The sequence below is a fragment of the Anas platyrhynchos genome, chromosome 24 (genome assembly GCF_047663525.1).
Source record: "Anas platyrhynchos isolate ZD024472 breed Pekin duck chromosome 24, IASCAAS_PekinDuck_T2T, whole genome shotgun sequence".
Classification (NCBI taxonomy): domain Eukaryota; kingdom Metazoa; phylum Chordata; class Aves; order Anseriformes; family Anatidae; genus Anas; species Anas platyrhynchos.
The window spans coordinates 3,161,246-3,172,022 of NC_092610.1; the positions used below are offsets into that span (position 1 = coordinate 3,161,246).

At 53.8% G+C, this 10,777-nt stretch overlaps 3 protein-coding genes across 4 annotated transcripts; 2 read left to right on the top strand and 1 right to left on the bottom strand.

The window, feature by feature from the left end:
* The first annotated feature begins 2,027 nt into the window (after nt 1–2,027).
* Nucleotides 2,028–5,595, top strand: MANEAL (mannosidase endo-alpha like). The gene is made up of 4 exons (XM_027443738.3): nt 2,028–2,584; nt 3,076–3,185; nt 3,587–3,663; nt 4,135–5,595. The coding sequence occupies exons 1-4, from the start codon at nt 2,155–2,157 to the stop codon at nt 4,769–4,771; spliced, it is 1,254 nt and encodes a 417-aa protein (XP_027299539.3). The 5' UTR covers nt 2,028–2,154; the 3' UTR covers nt 4,772–5,595.
* Nucleotides 5,596–6,251: 656 nt separating this feature from the next.
* YRDC (yrdC N6-threonylcarbamoyltransferase domain containing) lies at nt 6,252–9,075 on the bottom strand. 2 transcript variants are annotated; one of them, XM_072027543.1, is made up of 6 exons: nt 8,904–9,075; nt 8,527–8,722; nt 8,258–8,372; nt 7,785–7,904; nt 6,955–7,097; nt 6,252–6,612 (listed from the first exon to the last, which is right to left on the bottom strand). In XM_072027543.1, the coding sequence occupies exons 1-6, from the start codon at nt 9,058–9,060 to the stop codon at nt 6,549–6,551; spliced, it is 795 nt and encodes a 264-aa protein (XP_071883644.1). In that variant the 5' UTR covers nt 9,061–9,075; the 3' UTR covers nt 6,252–6,548. The 2 variants fall into 2 exon arrangements, with proteins under 2 accessions (XP_071883644.1, XP_071883645.1); XM_072027544.1 differs by lacking the exon at nt 7,785–7,904.
* A 2-nt stretch (nt 9,076–9,077) lies between these two features.
* Nucleotides 9,078–10,103, top strand: C24H1orf122 (chromosome 24 C1orf122 homolog). Its single transcript, XM_072027546.1, has 3 exons — nt 9,078–9,203; nt 9,319–9,462; nt 9,570–10,103. Exons 1-3 carry the CDS (start codon nt 9,123–9,125, stop codon nt 9,636–9,638), a joined length of 294 nt encoding a protein of 97 aa, XP_071883647.1. The 5' UTR covers nt 9,078–9,122; the 3' UTR covers nt 9,639–10,103.
* Nucleotides 10,104–10,777: the final 674 nt, after the last annotated feature.

The window sequence follows — 10,777 nt, forward strand, 5'->3', positions numbered from 1 at the left end:
TTTTTAAAGCCATTGAACTCACAGAGGGAGAAGAGTGACGGCGAATTCACTGGTCTGCAGATTTCCATCCAATGTCCTTGTCCTTGGCACAAGATACAGGAAGGAAAAAGCTCTTCCCACCTCCCAGGAGCATCCCTCTCTGCAGCCTGACCTCTCCAAGTAGCCCGAAGGTAGCTATTTGGAAGAAAATGACAGCAGCTACTTGTGGGATGATGGGCTGAGTAGAGCAATTTAAAATTGTCCATCAAAAAGTAGTCGCACGCTGCCCCAGCGCCTCCTTCCCTGCAGCTGGGTCCTGGTGGCTCAGGGCTGCTCAGGCGCAAGGGTCTGCCAACTGGAAGGGCACAGACAGCCACGTCCTTCACATAAGCAAATGAAAGAAATGACTCAGGAAAAAAAAAAAAAAAAAAAAAAAAAAAAAAAAAAAAAAAAAAGACTAAGAACACATCACAAGTGACTTCCTGAGCTAGCTGGCTCAGCACAATTCTCCCTGCACCCACATGTGGCAGGCGTGAAATTAGATTAAAAAGTGGCCTCATCTCAAGCAGATGACAGCAAGGGAGAGGCAAAGGGGAGAACGAAGCCCACCAAGTCCCTGAAGAGGCCCAGGCAGATGTGAGTGCCAACCCCGAGCATGCACCAGGCCAGCCAGCTCTGTGCCATCTGTAGCAGTCAAATGTGGTGAAGCACGAAATGCAGCGGGGACTACGACTTGAAATACCTGCTTCCACAGGATCCCCAGCAGGACAGGAGCTTGGAAGGAGCAGAGGCACCAGAGGGGGGACAAGTGAGCAGCAATTGCTGGAGAGAGGTGTGAGAAGAAACCACACACATGGCTCTGCTGTGTGCCCAGGGACCAAGGTGTTCCAGCACCAGGCAGACAGCAGCACCCAAGAGCCTGCAGGATGAGGGGCGGCAGCAGAAACCTTGCTGGCATCACTGCAGGGCACCAGCCATACCCAGTTTGCTCTAGGTGATGTCTCAGTGTCATCTAAAACATGGGACTGTCTTTGAGTCCAAGGGGAGTTTCGTTAGCTCTGTAAAGACCGCTCTGGGCACACACAATATCTCACAACCAAGGTGTTTTTTCCCATTTTTTAAGTATCACACAGTCCAATGACTGTGCATCCAGTTCCACAGTCAATGCACACATCTAATACAGCCAAAAACCACCTAAAGCTCTGAAGGGCAAACTCCTGGTGGTTTCCACACCTTGCTCATGCTCACCCCTGCGCCTCCTGCAGACCATGACCCTGGATGGGTGGCTGGGGTGAGGAAATGCTGCCAGAAGGTTCCCAATGTGGGGCGGCACAAGCTTCCGCCAAATAACAGATGCCCCAGACCTGCTGGGGAGCCTCAAAAGCCTGTTTCTGGTTTACAGGCAATTGGTTCCCCCGACAGGTTTATCTCATTACTGGGTTTCCATTTAGCAGGCGTTTTATCGCCTGTAACATTTGTGCATAACAGATTCACCCAATTAAAACGTTATTTCCTTTAACAGCTCCGATAGTCACATTTCAGTGTTTGCTGGAGCGTGTTTTCCTTTCCTTCAATGAGTTTAATCCTTCACCAACCACTCGTTTCAAGGGTTTCACTCGGGAACTGGGCATGGAGAGCATCCTACATCCCTCCCCATCAGTCAGCAGCCTCCCCTCTCCCACCCTAGGCCCCCATCAGCCAAAAGGCAAGGATGCGGAGCATCAGAGGGATGCTGAGCATCACAGGCGAGGATGCAGAACATCACAAGGATGCTGAGCATCATCTTCAGATGCCTGGTGCCCCCCAGCACCATCCGCAGCCCCTCCAGGGACAAACCTTGGACCCTTTAAGCAGAGAACCACCACCCCCCGGCTCCTGGCACCCCGGGGCACGGCTCAGCCCCCGGTGGAGCCTCCAGGACCAGGAGCGGGACCAGGACCGGGAGCCGGGGAAGCGAACAGCGGCCGGCGGGGGGGGCAGCGGGGGCCGGGCGGAGGCTCTGCAGCCCCGACCGCAGCCAACAGGGGGCTCCGGGGGGTACCGAGAGCCGAGCCGGGGCGGTGCGGAGCCGCACCGAGCCCCCCCCCCCCCCCGGCCCCCGGCAGCGCCCAGCGGATCGGGGCATCCTCGACGGGGCCGAGCCGGGTCCCCGGCACCGAGCCCCGGGTCCGGGCGATGCCGCGGCGGAGGCGGCGGGGGATGCTGGCGCTGCTGCTGGCTTCTCTCTTCGTTTTTGGCACGGTGATGGCGCTGCGCACGCTCCGAGCCGCCGCCGGGCTCCCCGCCGGTGTCCCCCCCGGGGTGGCCGAGCCCCCCGAACCCCCCGGTGGCCGCGGGATGCCGCCGGGGGCCGGTCCTTCCTACGACCTGCACGCTTTCTACTACGCCTGGTACGGCAGCCCCCGCTTCGAGGGCCGCTACCTGCACTGGGACCACGCCCTGGTGCCGCACTGGGACCCCAAGGTGTCGGCCAGTTACCCCCGGGGGCGCCACCGGCCTCCCGACGACATCGGCTCCAGCTTCTACCCCGCTCTCGGCCCCTACAGCTCCCGCGACCCCGCCGTGGTGGACGAGCACATGGGCCAGCTCCGCGACGCTGCCATCGGTAAGAGTCGGGGCCCCGCAGCCCCCCTGCAGCCCCCAGTCCCTTGCCCCGGGGAGCCCAAATCCCCTTGGGCCACCAGCCCTGGGGAAGGTGGCCCCCAAAACCCAGCACGGTGCTTGAAGCTGGTACTGCTGCGCTCACCGGGCTCTGAGCTCTGCTGGATGGCAGCAGGGGCTGTGACACACGTTGCTGGCACCCCCCAGGGTGCTGAGCTAGCCCCCAGCCCAGCATCAGCCCCTTCAGGGTGCTCCCACCTCATCCACTGCTCCTCTCCTGCTTCCACTACCCCCCAGCCTCAAAGAGCTCCCACCACAACCCCATAGCCAACAATTCAGAGCACGATCTCCTAACCAGCCCTTAAACACCCCAGGGCTTCTAAAGTGTTAAAATGACACGAAATATTTACTGCGCTGCTGCTGCAGGGGTTAGAAAGCTGCTGCAGGTTTAGAAAGAAAACGGATCTAAGCGAGACCCGTTGCGTGCCCCCACAGGAGTGCTGGTGCTGTCGTGGTACCCACCTGGCCTAGCCGATGACAGCGGGGAGCCCTCGGACAGCCTCGTGCCGTTTATACTGGACGCTGCACAAAGATATGCCATAAAGGTAAGGCTCTCGGCTGCTCTTTGAGGCCATTAAGCTCATTGTTCGGCTCCAGCATGAAGCTGCTGCTGTGCCTGGGCAGAGGCCCTGCTCCTCTGCTTCAGTGTTAAAAGAAAAAGCACTTACAATTAGACAATGGGAGCAATTTTTAAACAGCTAAAGACAGCTTTTTTTCTTAGTAATTTGGATCCTCAGTTCACTTTTCACTCGTTTTGGTGGAAATAGTGAAAGCTCTGACTTCACCAAGCAGCCCGCTGTGTTCTGCGTGGGCCATGAAGGGGTTCACCGGCACCCAGGGGTGGCAGGAAGCCCTCCAGCACAGATCGAGGGTCCTCTGGGGGGTCAGAGCACAGAAAGCAATGTGACAGTGCTGAAAATAACCCCCTCCACGGTCGCTTTTGCAGGTTGCCTTCCACATCCAGCCATACAAAGGGCGCGATGACCGCACTGTGCACGAGAATATCAAATACATCATGGACAAGTAAGTTCTTCCTGCAGGGTAAATCCTGCTGTGCAACGTTGCTTTAAGCATAAACAGTGTGCAGAGCTTGGAATGAAATGCATCAGAACAGTCCCCAAAAATGCAGCACACAGGGAGCTGCCTAGAGCCAGCCGGCAGGGCAATGCTGACCAGGGGTCATAATCAAATCCCACTTTCTCTGGCACTTCAATGCCTTGCCTTCAGAACCCCAAACTGCTTTCTTCTGTTCGTGTTTCTAAGCTTATCGCATGTAGGCCAGCACCTCTCCCCTTTCTTTCAGAAGGAAAGGAAGGACACAAACACCACAGTTAAAAACACTCCCATAAAGGAGATAAAGGTTCCAGAGAAGGGTTCTGAAAAAGGAGGCCCCTACAGCAAGTCAAGTCTCACATCACGCTTGCCTTATAATGGCGATACCTGCTGAGGGCTTATCACCCGAGTCTCTGAACAAGCTTTCTGCTCTCTCTCTAGATACGGATCACACGCAGCTTTTTATAAGTACAGGACCAGCACTGGCAGGAGCCTCCCGCTGTTTTATATCTATGATTCCTACTTGACACCAGCCGAATCCTGGGCCAACCTTCTCACACCATCGGGCTCCCACTCCCTCCGCAACACTGCCTACGATGCCGTGTTCATAGCACTGCTGGTGGAGGAAGGGCACAAGAACGACATCCTTTCCGCGGGATACGACGGCATGTACACGTACTTTGCATCCAACGGCTTCTCTTTTGGCTCATCCCACCAGAATTGGAAAGCCATCAAAACCTTCTGCGACTCCAACAACCTGATGTTCATCCCCAGCGTTGGCCCGGGCTACATCGACACCAGCATCCGCCCCTGGAACAACCACAACACTCGGAACAGAGTCAATGGGAAGTACTACGAAACAGCCCTGCAGGCTGCCCTCACGGTCAGGCCAGAGATAGTCTCCATCACGTCTTTCAACGAATGGCACGAAGGCACCCAGATCGAGAAAGCTGTCCCCAAGAAGACGCTGACGCGCCTTTATCTCGATTACCTTCCCCACCAGCCCAACATGTACCTGGAGCTGACTCGCAGGTGGGCAGAACATTTCAGCAAAGAGAAAGAGCAGTGGCTGATGTGACTTCAGCGTTCACCTGACTCACAAAGACATCCTGCTGACAGAGCTGCAGCACGGAGAAGTGCTTCAGAAAAAAGCACGCGAGGAAACGCAGCCACAGAACCTTCAGCCTCGCCGGGCCGCTGAATGCCAGCAGCAACCTGCAAGCGTCCCAAGGACTGCCCGAGTCCCAGCTATGAACTCACGGGAGGAAGCGTTATAAGGAGTAGGAAATCTCTAAGGAGCAGCTGAATCTCACTTCCTGCAGATGTAGTAGAGGAACTTTTCAGAGCTCTTCTGGAATTTGCAAGGGGTGCCGGCTTGTGGGCCAAAGATGGGGTTTTCCTTACAGTGTGTGTGTTCGGGGACGTTTTATGTAGGTAGCTGGGTTCCAGCATGCATTTAACTTGAAGCCCCTGGCCCGCTGCCTGCCATGACCACGGATCCCTCACTCCACTAGCAACCTTCAAAACATTTCCCTATCAGTTTACTGTACAAAGAAATAAAGATTTCTCTAAATTGTCTACTGTAAATGAAACTAAGCCATGCAGTTACATACCCTTTAGTTTACCCAAGTGTTTCTATGCCAAGGAGTTCTGCGCTGCGCATTGTTACTGTGGTCCACTGCATCCAAATACCTACAGAGAATTAGAGCTGGAATGCTAGTGACTATTTACTGCCACTACTGTATGTGCTGGAAACCGAGGCAATGCAACCATTTATACTAAAAGCTCCTAACTGATCGTTTAGCGTGCCAAGTTTTGAAAATTCAGACCTGAAGTTGCTTTATTCCCTTTAGAACCCATGGAAAAAAGCCACTTGCAATAAAAATGCAGCTGAAAATACCATTCATTTGTTCTCTGAAAGAACTTCAGCTCACAATATTTTTCCCTTTTTCTGTCATGCTCAGACCCTTCTAAATTAGCCATAAAATTACTTTATACTTGTCTATATCAATAAAATGAGAAGCAGCAGCTCTGGATGTGAAACAAGGTTCTATTCATTATGATTTCATACATGTTCTAGTTAAGCACTTAAGTCTGTCAGAAGTGACAGACAACAAAAATAAGCATTTATAACAAAAACATGCAAGTTCCTTAGCAGTTTTTAAATTGTTAATAACTCCATAAATTTTACTTTTCCTTGAAGAGTAAATACCAGAGCAAATTTTCATCCGTTCCCTATTCAGCTTAGTCACTGGTTACAGAACAAAATCAAGAAAGGAAGACCCACATTAAAAGATGACGAGCAGCACACCAAGAGCTTGGCATTATTCCCTGTGTTAGCAGGAAGTCAGGTCTTTCTGAGCAACACTTTTCTAGGGAGGGGACACTTGAACAAAGAACAAGCTAGAGAACAACATAGCTATAAATTCACAGAAGCCCCAAAAAAACTCTTTTCCATCCTTGTTTTCCTTTTGGCGTAAATACAATAAATGAACACGTGGAATAAGTTTTATGGGGAAGGAGGACCAGTGACGCTGTCTGCATCATCGCATCCTGAGAACAGTCCAACATCCAAATTATTTTTAGATGAGGTAAATAAAACAGACAGGTCTGGGGGAATGGTACAGCAGCACAAAGAGATCAGCAGAAATACCCGGGTTGGATTCTCAGGCTTCAGCCGATGTAACAGTAATTAACAGATCCCCATCGACTGTCACTCTCATTACCCCTTGTTTATTAACCTGCCATAACCCATCGACCTCATTAAACAAGGCCATTAACAGCACTTGCTGAACGCACAGGCACACGGTGCCCAGCTTCACCAGCTCTGCAGAGCCTCCTTGGAGTCTGAAGTCTTAGGATGATTCCGGTACCAAGCCATACTTCTGTCTCAGGATTTCAACTGTGGATTGCAGCGCACTGTGGGGCGAAACAGAACCGTCAGAGAAAAACAGGGGGGTTTTAAGCACTCAACTGCATTTTCTGGGAAAGTAATCAGCTAAAGATGCAGTAATTTTGAATTAAGGAGAACACGAACTGCAGAAACAAGGGAGTTTCATGTAGAAGCTTCCAGAAAGGTATCTCCCAGGTTCAGTATTTGGAGTGCTCCTTCACGATTCCTGAGTATGCTGATAATTAAGCTAAACACATTAATCTGAAGGTTTAACTTCTATAGAGAAACAAGCAAAACGTGACCCACCCTAACCTGAAGGCTTCATTTCTATAAAGTAAAGAAAAAGTTCCATGTAGCAGAGTGCTCACCAGCCAGGTCGGATGATGGTGTACTTCCCCGACACAGATAAGTCGACCACAGTTGACCCCAGACGACACTCCGGGCTCTGGACATCCCCTACGGGGCCTCCATCAATGACTAAGGACAACTGAGGCCAAAGGTCTTGGAATTCCTGTAAAAAAGAGACATGGCTAACAACCCTAAAGATGGTTTGTGTTCGTGTTGTAGCGAATACCACTGGGCAGTCTAGTGTCAAGGGAGGCAGTCTCCTTTTTCTGTCAGATCATCTCTTTTCCCTGTCACGAGCACATCCCATTTTGATATCTGAGAGCAGATTTACCTTCCACATGCAGACAAGTTACAAGAATTCTCAGATCACGAGTGCATAGCTGCACCACCTTATTAAAGAGCACACGCACAAAAACAGCAAGACATTTTGGACCAGAGGGTGCCTTGGTATTGTACCCAACTCTCCCTCCCGAGGTAAGCAAAGAGACATCTCCTGGAGTTAAAGCCGGTTCTCAGGCTGCAAGGAGCTGCGCAGACACCAGGAGTCTCGTTCCACAGCCACCCCCCTACAGCAATTTCTGTCTTTCAGATTTGGTACCTGCTTAATAAAGCAAACACAAGCATGTAATTATTACTTTTAAGCTCTGCCTTCCACACTTTTCAGGGTGGAGATCACAGCCAGACAGCTGCCCCACACCACAAGTCTGCAGGTTGACTGTCACTTAAAAAAAATAAAAGGAAATAACTGAGAAATCCTTGTTTTAGTGTTATGACTGACTTCCAATCATGAGCGCCCAGGGCTCTGGCAGCCTAGCAGAAGAATCCCACTTAGTAGCAAAAAGTGCCTTACCGAAACCGTCAGCGTGCTCGCCTGACTGCTGATGTTAGCACTTGTTAAAGCCAGGGGTCCAGAGCAAGCTCGTGCCAGCTCTCTAATAAAAGGGTGGTTTGGAATGCGAACGCCAACCAGCTACGAGGAAGAAGAGAGCACGGTTTTACATGCAGTCACCACAGACCATTTTTAATCTTGCCTTGCCTAAAGCCTTTGAACTACAGTTGACAGCACAGAGAATTAATATTCCAGCACCTGCTGCACCGGCAGTAATAACAGACGTGACTTCATGACGTAGCAAGTAACGCTAGGTTGTGCCACGCTCAGGTAAGCCACAGGGAACACAGCAACACAAGAATAAGTGTCAAAAAATGCCAATCGCTGCTAAGCATACCCAAAACGTGTAAGAATGAAAGCTCCTATGACAGAACCATAAAAACAGCATGCTGCCCACCAAAGACACGGAGGTGCATCCCACGGCAGAGACCTACCGAGGTGAAGGGATTCAAGTCCTTGTTGAGTTCTTCCGATCGCTTCAGGACCAGAGTTACAGGTCCGGGGAGCAGGTCCCGTAACAGCTCATCCGGCACGTTCACATGGCAGTACCTACGGAGGGAGAATCGGGCTATGAAGGACAGGTGAGAGGCAGCTGCAAGAGCCCTTCCCCATCAGCTTCACGCCCTGCAGGCCAATAAGAGGGGAGCTGCCTCTCTCTGCCCCAGGCTACCCAGGCAGCCCCGGCCCCTGGTGGGCAGCTCACCGGTAGATGTGCTCCACGTCCCCGAGGCAGATGGCCAGCGGCTTCCTCCCGTTGCGTCCCTTCAGGCCGTAGATGCTCCGCACGGCGCGGGAGTCCTGTGCCAGGCAGGCCACGCCGTACACCGTGTCTGTGGGCACCGCCACCAGCCCGCCAGCCTGCAGGGCACCGGCGGCGGCCGCCAGCACCTCCGCCCAGCCTGGAGACAGCGACGGGGGCTCAGCAGGAACCGGCCTCGCCCCCTCAGGGCCCCCTCAGGGCCCCCTCAGGGCCCCCTCAGGGCCCCCTCAGGGCCCCCTCAGGGCCCCCTCAGCCTCCCCCCTCCCCTCAGCCCAGGCCCGGCCGCGGCCTCAGCCTCTCCCCGTGATCCCCCCACGCACCTCGGGGGCTCGTCGGGGCGGCGGCGGCGGCACCGGGGAGCACCAGGGGGCTGCTGCAGGCGCGGCCCAGCCCCGGTCCAGGTCCAGGTCCCGGTCCCGGTGCCGGTCCCGGTGCCCCCTCCCCGCCCCTTCCCACCCCAGCCAGCGCCCTCAGCATCCGAGCAGCCTCTTCCGCTTCCGCCCGGAAGCAGCCGCGGCGTATTTCCGGCCGCCGTTGCCATGGCAACGCAAGCAGCAGTGAGGCCTGCGGGAGGCTCCGCTATGGAGGCGGCCGGGGGTAGCGAGCCGGAGCCGCGCCTGGTCGGTGCTGCCGGCCTGAGGGAGGGACGGAGCGGGACGGACCGGGACGCACCGGGTCCTGCCCGGCTCGCCCTGCCCCGCCCCGCCGTGACCCGCTGTTCTCCGCCGCCCGCAGGTGGAGCGGCTGCGGGGGCTGCGGAGCCTGCTGGAGGCCCGGCAGCGGCACCTCCGCACCCGCATCGCGGCCTGCGAGGAGCTGGCGGTGGAGCTGCAGGGGCTGAGAGCCGCCCTGGGCGCCGCCCGCCGCTCGCCGCCCGCTGTAAGCGCGGAGAACGGGGCCGCCTCTCCTCCCCCCACCCCCCCAGAGCCCCGTAGCCGGCTGTGCTGTGCTCAGTGGTGTTTTTCTTTTCCTTTCTCGCTCCCCAGGAACCCGCCCCGGGCGGCAGGAGGGCTCTGCCTGCGGAGGAGGAGGAGAAAGAGGAGGCCGACCCCTGAAATGCCTTGAAGGGACTGCGCTCCGCCTGCTCGGGGGGATTTCTCCGAGAGTTTGTCTTCGTACAGGGTCTGGGATGTGAGCACAGCTGTGCAAGCACAACTAAGAGGGACTAAGCGTTCAGCTAAAGGCTCCAAAGCTTTTTACATAACGCCAGGAATAAATTATAATAATAATACAACTCTATTATGAAGTCAGGGAATGTAGCTTATTCCCCCAGTTGTGGCCTTGGAATTTGCTTTCTTGTCTTGCACTGATATCATATCTTGCTCGATTTGCACTTAAAGCAAGATTGGGGGTTGTTATCAGATGCCCTGCCTAAGAAGAGGCTGGCTGCTGCTCATGTGGAGGCCATAGATCTAAACAGATTGTGCTAGTTTGTCTCAAGTGTTGACTCTTTCCCTGAGTCCACTGTTAACAGGATCAGGAACAGTTAATGACTAACTCGATGTTAAAAGCATGAAAGCTGTGAATTGTTCTGTGGGCAGTGACCCCGATATCTCTGATAAGGGGGCTCCTGAAGTAAAAGATGCGTGAGCTGAGGTGCACGAACCAGCCACAGGTTGCAGCGTTCATAGGTCTGCAGCTGCCTTTCACCTGCATTTTTTGCACAGGAATGTTTTGCTGCCCTGAAGCCTGATTCATGCAGTCTGTGTTCCTTGTAGCTGGTAACATCCTCTGAGTTCCCACTGTATTTATTGCAAAGTGCCTAACGACTAACACCTTCCACTCAAGGATGCTAAAGCTGCCATCTGGACCAGAGGAGGCTCGTTTTTTCTCATCTGTACATCTTCAAATGGTTTGTGTTGTATTTATGTTTGCCATAAATTATAAACCCTGCCTCGAGCACAGCTGCTGATTGCAGGAAAGGGGCTACACAGGAGCTCGCTGTTAGCAGAAATGAGCAATTTGTAGATTCACAACAGCTGCTCTAACTCTGAGCCATCCCTGACTGAACTGAGGTTATGAAGTTTTTTCCTGAATGCTGCTGGTGGGGGAAGGCAGGAACTGACTGGGTTAAATGCTGTTGTCTGTCAGAATGTGGAAATCACTTCGTGTCCCGATCCTCTCTCTGAGCATTGTGCTCACACTCATCTCCCAAACGACGGATCAGTGCCCTGAGGAAAGACTATTGTAACAC

Bases quoted from the DNA above. Each gene is read 5' to 3' on its own strand.
- MANEAL (XM_027443738.3), top strand. From the start codon at position 2,155: ATGCCGCGGCGGAGGCGGCGGGGGATGCTGGCGCTGCTGCTGGCTTCT. The intron at 2,585-3,075 runs GTAAGAGTCGGG...GTGCCCCCACAG, and splicing joins GCTCCGCGACGCTGCCATCG to GAGTGCTGGTGCTGTCGTGG. The intron at 3,664-4,134 runs GTAAGTTCTTCC...CTCTCTCTCTAG, and splicing joins ATCAAATACATCATGGACAA to ATACGGATCACACGCAGCTT.
- YRDC (XM_072027543.1), bottom strand. From the start codon at position 9,060: ATGCTGAGGGCGCTGGCTGGGGTGGGAAGGGGCGGGGAGGGGGCACCG. The intron at 8,723-8,903 runs GTGCGTGGGGGG...CGCTGTCTCCAG, and splicing joins CGCCCCGACGAGCCCCCGAG to GCTGGGCGGAGGTGCTGGCG. The intron at 7,098-7,784 runs GTAAGGCACTTT...TCTTTTTTACAG, and splicing joins CGAGCACGCTGACGGTTTCG to GAATTCCAAGACCTTTGGCC.
- C24H1orf122 (XM_072027546.1), top strand. From the start codon at position 9,123: ATGGCAACGCAAGCAGCAGTGAGGCCTGCGGGAGGCTCCGCTATGGAG. The intron at 9,204-9,318 runs GTCGGTGCTGCC...CGCCGCCCGCAG, and splicing joins GCGAGCCGGAGCCGCGCCTG to GTGGAGCGGCTGCGGGGGCT. The intron at 9,463-9,569 runs GTAAGCGCGGAG...CTCGCTCCCCAG, and splicing joins CCCGCCGCTCGCCGCCCGCT to GAACCCGCCCCGGGCGGCAG.